The 8168-nt window shown below is 39.5% G+C and overlaps 1 protein-coding gene across 2 annotated transcripts; it reads left to right on the top strand.

Annotated features, from left to right (window-relative positions):
- Positions 1-527: 527 nt before the first annotated feature.
- On the top strand, positions 528-4336 carry SNAI2 (snail family transcriptional repressor 2). Of its 2 annotated transcripts, XM_023751930.1 has the most exons (4): positions 799-932; positions 1699-2244; positions 2422-2514; positions 3133-4034. In XM_023751930.1, exons 1-4 carry the CDS (start codon positions 854-856, stop codon positions 3312-3314), a joined length of 900 nt encoding a protein of 299 aa, XP_023607698.1. In that variant the 5' UTR covers positions 799-853; the 3' UTR covers positions 3315-4034. The 2 variants fall into 2 exon arrangements, with proteins under 2 accessions (XP_006086361.1, XP_023607698.1); XM_006086299.3 differs by lacking the exon at positions 2422-2514 and having other exon boundaries at positions 528-932; positions 3133-4336.
- The last annotated feature ends 3832 nt before the right edge of the window (positions 4337-8168 follow it).

Below are 8168 nucleotides of genomic sequence, written 5' to 3'. Positions count from 1 at the left end.
CAGCAGGCCAACATGGTGACATGGTTACTTCATTTCCCCAGGAAGTGCAGCCTCTGCCTCGCTGCGCCTCTAGGACCCGCAGTGCCTTCCTCCCCGGCGTCCAGGCCCGGCGCCCCGGAGGCCAGGGAGGCCGCTCTGCAGCCCCGGGAAGCCCCCGCCGCGAGGGAGGCGCCCTCCTCGCTTACGGGGGCCTTTTGCTTCTCGCCTCTGCCTTCCTTTTTCAAAAGCCAAGAGATCATTGTTTTGCTTCGGTGCAAGCAAAACCTCTCCAGATGTCACTTCCAAATACAGGCTTTCTTCACCCCAGGGCTGCCCCGGGGTCCTGCCGGGCACCCCTCCAGCCCCGCGAGCGTTTGGTCCCGGGGCGCTGGCTCTGCCTGGCATCCGGAGGCCAGGCTGTTTTTTATAGAAATCACGGTTCCCGGGTCGATCCAGCGCGCAGAGAGCACGGTAACTGGCAGAGCTAAGGAAGTGGAATTACCTCTTGAAAAAACTTAGGCACTTGTTTCTCTCTCTCCACTGAAATCCCGAAGCACAGCCCATTTTGAAGCAGAATCATTGGGTCTGACAACAGATTCTTCCTCTGTTCACAGCTGTCCCAGAGGGAGGAGCTGAAACCCGAACCTCTGGGCGGCGATTGGCTCCTGCCCGCGGGAGAGAGGAAAAAACCCACCCAGCCCCGGCGCGGGCTCAGTCCCGACCGGAGCCCGGCGACTTCAGAGGCGCCCGCCCTCCCTCCGCGCACCTGAGCGGCGGCCGAGCCCCGCCGGCCACGATGCTCTAGGGCCCGGCCGCGTCCTCCCGCCGGACCGGACCGTTATCCGCGCCGGCGCCCGCCAGACCCGCCCGCAAGATGCCGCGCTCTTTCCTGGTCAAGAAGCATTTCAACGCCTCCAAAAAGCCGAACTACAGCGAACTGGACACACACACAGGTAATAATAATAATAATAATAATAATAATAATAATAAGGGAAGGGAGGGAGGGATGAAGGGAGGGTAGGAGAGAAATTTAAAAAAAGGAATTATACCGATATACATCTAAAATATATAAATATCTATTACAACTCCAATACTATTACAAAAGAACTAAATACTAGCTTGTTTTCCTTTTAAGTCACATCCTAAAAGAGAGTTCAGATTATTTTGATCATTTAGGATAAATTTTAATTGAAAACTTTTGAAACTTTTAACTGACAAGGAAAACTTCATTCAACTCTTTGCAACTTCGTTTTCTAAAGCTTGTATGTACATGCATAATGAATATATGGAAGATGAGTAACACAATACGTAACTGTTGAAGTATTGCTTTTTTCATGTAAGAAGGCTCCTTTCCTTTAGAAAGCAGCTTGGTTCACACACATCTTTGTACTTGGAGTCACAGACCTGCAACCAGCCCATGCATAAAACGAAAAACGGCTTTTCTGTATCTTTACAAATAAAACCTAAGCGTTTCCTTCTCCCTGCTGACTGGGAAGGCACTCGCCTGGCTGTGCTCCTCACCGCAGAGCTGGTCTCGCGCCTGTCACACTCTATGCAGGAGGCATAGCTGTGCATGAAGTACACTGACTACCACTAGCAGCAAGGGTGGAGATGAAATGAAATCTCCATGAGAGAGCGCTGTACGTGTTGCCAAGTAGCCGCTCAGTGTATGTTTAATGCTTTACCTTAATCTTCTCTTCTTTTCATTTCTTCCCCTAGTGATCATTTCCCCGTATCTCTATGAGAGTTACCCCATGCCTGTCATACCACAACCAGAGATCCTCAGCTCAGGAGCATACAGCCCCATCACCATGTGGACTCCGGCAGCTCCATTCCACGCCCCGCTACCCAATGGCCTCTCTTCTCTTTCTGGATATGCCTCATCCTTGGGTCGAGTGAGTCCCCCTTCTCCATCCGACACCTCATCCAAGGACCACAGTGGCTCAGAAAGCCCCATTAGTGATGAAGAGGAAAGACTACAGTCCAAGCTTTCAGACCCCCATGCCATTGAAGCTGAAAAGTTTCAGTGCAATTTATGCAATAAGACCTATTCAACTTTTTCTGGGCTGGCCAAACACAAGCAGCTGCACTGCGATGCCCAGTCTAGGAAATCTTTCAGCTGTAAATACTGTGACAAGGAATATGTGAGCCTGGGCGCCCTTAAGATGCACATTCGGACCCACACCTTACCTTGTGTCTGCAAGATCTGTGGCAAGGCGTTTTCCAGACCCTGGTTACTTCAAGGACACATCAGAACTCACACTGGTAAGAGAAAACATAGACAGGAACGTTGCTCTCTAGCAGACGGAAGCTCTGGGTTGGCATTGGGGTTTGCATTGAGTAGTGACACAGTGCTTTTAATGATGGATGATCATTTCTAGCTACTTCCTGATGACTCAAAAAGTCCTTGGAGCACACACTGCTTCGTTTCTTTTTGAACAGCCTCTGCTCCAGAGACTGCAAACAGGATTGAGACTTTGGAAAGTAGATTCAGAAGGTTTGGTCTCAAAGATCAGTTAGAAAATCAGGAAAGAGGTACTTGAATGTTTGTTCTGTGAAACCGCTTCCAATAATCAGCAAATAGAAATGTTGCTATCTCAAAGCATTTGATTGATAGATGGTTTTCCTCCTATAGTTTCCTGTTAGTCGTCTTTTTGCTGTAATATATATCACCCTATAGCAAGTTGCATTAATTAGAACTGGATTTGCTTTCAGTTGCTTTGCTTTTTGCTGCTGATTTTTTTTTTTATTCCTAGCACAATCTGCAGGGAGTCAAGGCATTTATCCAGGCTTAGTCATAATACAGAAAGAGGGAAAAGGGGAAATATTGGGAAATGTTGGGAGGAGCTAAACATGAGCTTCACCTGCTGAAGCAGAAAGTTTTAATTAGTGAAAGTCCTAAAAATACATGAATCATTTCTACATACTGGCAGCAGCAACAGTATGCTTAATGTGATTTTTTAATGCAACATTCAAATGTATCTTAAAGGGTTAGATAGTAAAATAAGTATGTATTATGGGGAATTTTAATCAAGTTTTGCTGCTTCTCATTCTTTTGGCAAAATGTGGTTATTCATGAACGTTATCTGTCTTTACGTTTCCTCTAAAAACACTGACTGTCTTTCTTTTCCTCCCACTCCACCTCCACCCCAGGGGAGAAGCCCTTTTCTTGTCCTCACTGCAACAGAGCATTTGCAGACAGATCCAACCTGAGGGCTCACCTGCAGACCCACTCTGATGTAAAGAAATACCAGTGCAAAAACTGCTCCAAAACCTTCTCCAGAATGTCTCTTCTGCACAAACATGAGGAATCTGGCTGCTGTGTAGCACACTGAGTGACGCAATCAATGTTTACTCGAACAGAATGCATTTCTTCACTCCGACCAAATGATCAAGAAAAGTCCAAAGGCATTTTCTCTTGTGCATATCGACCAAATAATATGTATAGACACACACACACACACACACACACACACACACTAAAAGCTGCAAGAGCATGGAATCCATGTGTTTAAAGTTAATCCTTTCCATGTGAAGTTTAAAAGTCCTATATATTTACTGACAGCTAGATAGAGAGAATAAAAGACAAGGATCTTTCTCTTCAAAGGCGAAGCAAAAAGCACATTGTATCTTTTCTTACTAAGAAAGAATGCAAAGATTTACATTGCTGCCAAATCATTTCAACTAAAAAGAACAGTATTGTTTTGTAATAGAGTTTGTAATAGAATTTCTTATAGGAAGAGAATCTGCCAGACACTATCTCAGGTGCCTTATAAACTATTCCAAGTTTACTTCATTACATGTCTAATGTCTGGTTACCGTTGTTGAACTAAAGCTGTTTTTGATCGCCTGTAATGCTTTAAACTGTATTTTTAGGGGAGAGAGGAAGAAAAAGAACAAGAACAAAACACAGGAGACTGTATTAAAAGTGTTTTTGTTTTTGTGTTTGTTTTGCCAATAAACAGTATGTGCCTTGGGGAGGAGGAAAAGACTAGCTTTGAACATTCCTGGTGCATGCTCCGTGTCTTACTTTTAAGATAATTTTTAATGATTTTTCTAAAATTAATTAAAGATGGGAATAAGTGCAAGAAAGGATTCTTAGAAACTCAGTAATGTACTTAAACTATTTTAAATGCAGACACCAAATGCAATCTATGCAACACCCTTTCCAAGTGCCTTAATTGTATAGTTGCTGAGTTAATGTAAATTTGTGTTTATTTTTATATGATTGAATGAATTTTGTATGAAAAAGATGTTTTCTATAGCTAATGTTGAGACTTGTGAAATTATGTCTCTTTTTTAAAAAACAATTTTCAAGGTCCTTTTTTACAATAAACATTTTTGATTTAAAATCTAATGTTTGTATACTATTTTCAGGGACTTTACTTACTTCATGAATAGTACCAAACTGCTACACAAAGAATTGTTTCTTTTGTTAATAAGAGAAAAAGTGAAGTGTTTTTTATGAATATTAAGTGATATTTTACATGTTTGCTTATAATAAACTGCTAGGACTTTTTCTTTACTCTTAAGATAACCATTAGAAAGACATCATCATGATGGCAGCTTGTTAAAAGAGCCCTTTTAAAAATATAACATTTTATGAATGCTAAAAATATTTACATTATTGATACTCAAGAATATTGTTAAGACTTTTTATTTATGATGATTTTATTATGTTTGCTTTATGAAATCAAAATGTAAACTTTATCATATTAACTACTGAAACAGTTTAAGATTTTTAAAAGAAATATTATTTACAGAGATGCGGGAGGAAAAATAAGAAATCTGCATGAAAAGAACAGGAAAAAATGGATTTATCACAAATCACACCAGTTGGAAAAGTACACCATGCCAAAAAAAAAAAAAAAAACAACACCCCACAAAAACAAACAAACAAAAACCCTACATCTAGTAACATAAACTATGTAATAGGTTTTATGGGAGTTGTCCTACATAGTAGAAAATTAAGGTTTCCCTTATGGTATTTTGATCCAAACACAATATGTACTTGATAAAATATAGCATGACCACCACTCCATATACAAACACATGCCTTCCAAATTCATGTCTACTAACTCATGTAAAAATGCTAACCATCATAGTCACTTTAACAATCACGAAACTCGGTATTTGAATTCAAACTTTTGACCCTTTATAAAGATGATTCTTACTGCTATAACTCTCTCTGGTATGCTCAGAACTTGCAGAATTATTTTTTCTTATAATGTCCAAATAAAAGACAAAATTAGTATCTCAAAGATATCAGTTACAGGCCATTAACAAGAGACCTAAAATGCCAAACTATTCCCTTAATGTTCATACACATTCTACTGTATGTTACATTTAAATATTTAGTCAATATATAAAAGGGGTGTGTATTTGACTAAAGCCCTTCAATTTAATATTTGACTTTTATTGTTTTTATATCTCAGAACATATATCATAAAGGTAAAATTATTTAAAACAGCAATTTATAAATGTAAAATAAATGGCCGATAGCTTGACTGGGGCATTCTAAAGTCATCAAAATACCACTGTAGTTAGTGTATTTGGTGTAGAAACTATTGCATTTAGTTTAGAAACAATTGCTTGAAAGTTTCCAGGCCAGCTAATGTGTATAAATATCTTTTGCTGTTATTGTTAATCCTCACACAAGGATATTTTTTCCATTGATTTTTTAGAGAGGGTGGAAGGGGAGGGGAAGAGACAGAGAGAGAAACATCAATGTGAGAGAGACACATCGATTGGTTGCCTCCCACACCCATCCCGACCGGGACCAGGGATTGAGCTACAACCAAGGTACGTGCCCTTGACTGGAATTGAACCCAAGACCCTTCAGCCTGCAGGCTGATGCTCTGACCACTGAGCAAAACTGGCTAGGGTATGTGTAGAAATATCTTATGCGATATTCCAGGTATAACTGATTGGCTATACCAGGAACCACATCTACACATGTTTCCTTCCCTTATTTGTAGATCTATAAGCAAGTAGTTTCTTGGTGTCTAAAACAAATAATATTCTAAAAGGAAAAGTCTGTTTATTGGGTTAAATCTTAGTGAAGAATTAGTGGGAATATTTTTTGCATTGTATTTCAACTTTGTCTTCATCATTGTAACTTCATTCTTGGTTCAAATATTTTACTGTCATTAAGGTAACATGAGTCTGAATTATTACACATAAGATATTAAGATTTTTTATACATTCAGTTATTTTTTAGAATTTTTAGCATTTTACCAGGGTCTTTGACTAGATGTCTGCTCTCCTACCACACATAAGACCTGGCTCAAGTATTAGTTCCTTTGAAATACTTTTCCAAATTTGCTTTTTTTGGAAAGCTTTATGTCATTCATAATATAGTACTTACCTTACTATATAGCAAGTGTTTGTTGATGTTTTTCTTTTTCAGTAGAAGAGCATCCTTAAATCATAAATTCCTAGTACCAAGCACAGCCTCTGAAATGCAGACATCAACAAACTACTAGTGATTGGATAACTAGATAAGATAATAGAAATTGATGAAAAATAGTTTGCAGATCTAAAATAAATTCAACATACTTTCCTTTATTGCAAAGGCTTCATAATTTTTGAGAGATCTTCCAAGCAAATTTACTGCTATGTCGTCTAACTTAGTGGTGACAACCTCCCCCTGCCAATAGATGAGATGCTCCAAAGGGGCACATATAGTGCACATGGACCAGGCTTGATAGACACTCTGAGAGCTTGAGTTTTGAAAACTACAGATTTTAATAATAGGTGCATATGCTAATAAGCAATCTCCATATCCTTAATTTGTTTCATATAATATGAGAAAGTGTGTTATGGTAGGAAGAGCACCAGCTTTTAAATTCAACATATGTGTTATTGGCTTTATGTCCTAATGCAACTTAGCTTAACCTATTGGTGTTTCAGTTTCCTAAAGTATAAGTTAGGAATAAACCATTAGTATTGTAACTAAGTGCTAAACAGTCCCTTGCACTTATAGGCCTTGCAGATCATACTATCAAATACCCAATGTTATTAAATGCTTAATATATACCTGTTTTTGTACTAGAAAACTTACATATGTTATCTTCGATGGTAGCCATTTTTCTATGAAACATGCTATAGAAACACTAGTATACAGATAAGGATATTAAACTCAGAGAGGTTGGATAATGAAACCAAAGTAATGAAGTCAGTAAATTGCAAAATTGAAATCCAAACCCAGAAATGAAGAACTGCTGAGCTACTCTCAGTACACTGACTTATATTTTGTAAGCATGTAATAGTGATTTGTTGAAAAAGGATGATGATAATGTGCCCTGAAAATTAAATAACTTAAGGGTGTATTTAGAAACTTTCTTAATTTGGGAATTTTACAGTAACATGTAACTCCTTCAGAGCCACGTCCCAGTTTCTTTCTAGAAATGCTGTTGGCTCTGTTTCCTCCAGGACTGGCCCTGTAAGAAAGGACAGTCTTTCTTAAGCAGCTTCCCCAAGTTCTCCTGGAGCCCATTTCCTCTAGTCTGTTCTCAGTGGAGATGAAAAGCAGCTGGTCTCCATCCTCTGTACATTAACACTTCCTCTTCTGAAGGCCACTGTTACTCCCTCGCACACCCACACTTTTCACCCAGGCTTTTATCTTTCTAGACTAAAAAGCCTTCCAAGCTAAACAGTCGTTTCTTTCACCACTAAAATGTGGACACTGTAATGAGGCAATTATAATTTTGAAAAGTCATAGGCTTCTCTGGCTAAGATCCACACACAAGAAATGGTCCCCTGGCGACATGGGAAAGATTCTGAGCAAAATTAATTTGAGAATGAGTGTTCTGTCATCTAGGGAAGTAACAATTCTCAAATAAGGTGACTTTCTATCATTCTTGTGTTCTCATGAGAGGCAGATGAGGAACAAAATTTTTCTCTTTACCTGAGATAGACACATATGGGGGGAGGGGGAACACCCTTCATTTAATTTGCAGTGGTAAATATGTATAAATGTGACCCCAGGAGTAAATCTCTGGCTAAAGTTAAATTTAGCCCCTCAGCCCTCCAGGAAGTAATAATTACTTTGTGGAAGGCATGCATGTAAAAAAGCAGCGAGCATGGCAACTTTTCCGTTGTGGCACTGGGCCAGCCCCCCAAACAATTGGAGATTAGCAGAGGAAATGGCAGCATATCCATGTCCACCAACTCCAAAGGGGCTGGTG

The sequence above is a fragment of the Myotis lucifugus genome, unplaced genomic scaffold, assembly GCF_000147115.1.
Source record: "Myotis lucifugus unplaced genomic scaffold, Myoluc2.0 scaffold_27, whole genome shotgun sequence".
NCBI classification, from domain to species: Eukaryota; Metazoa; Chordata; class Mammalia; order Chiroptera; family Vespertilionidae; genus Myotis; species Myotis lucifugus.
Note: the sequence above shows the minus strand (reverse complement) of the source record. Positions and strands in the feature narration are given on the sequence as shown.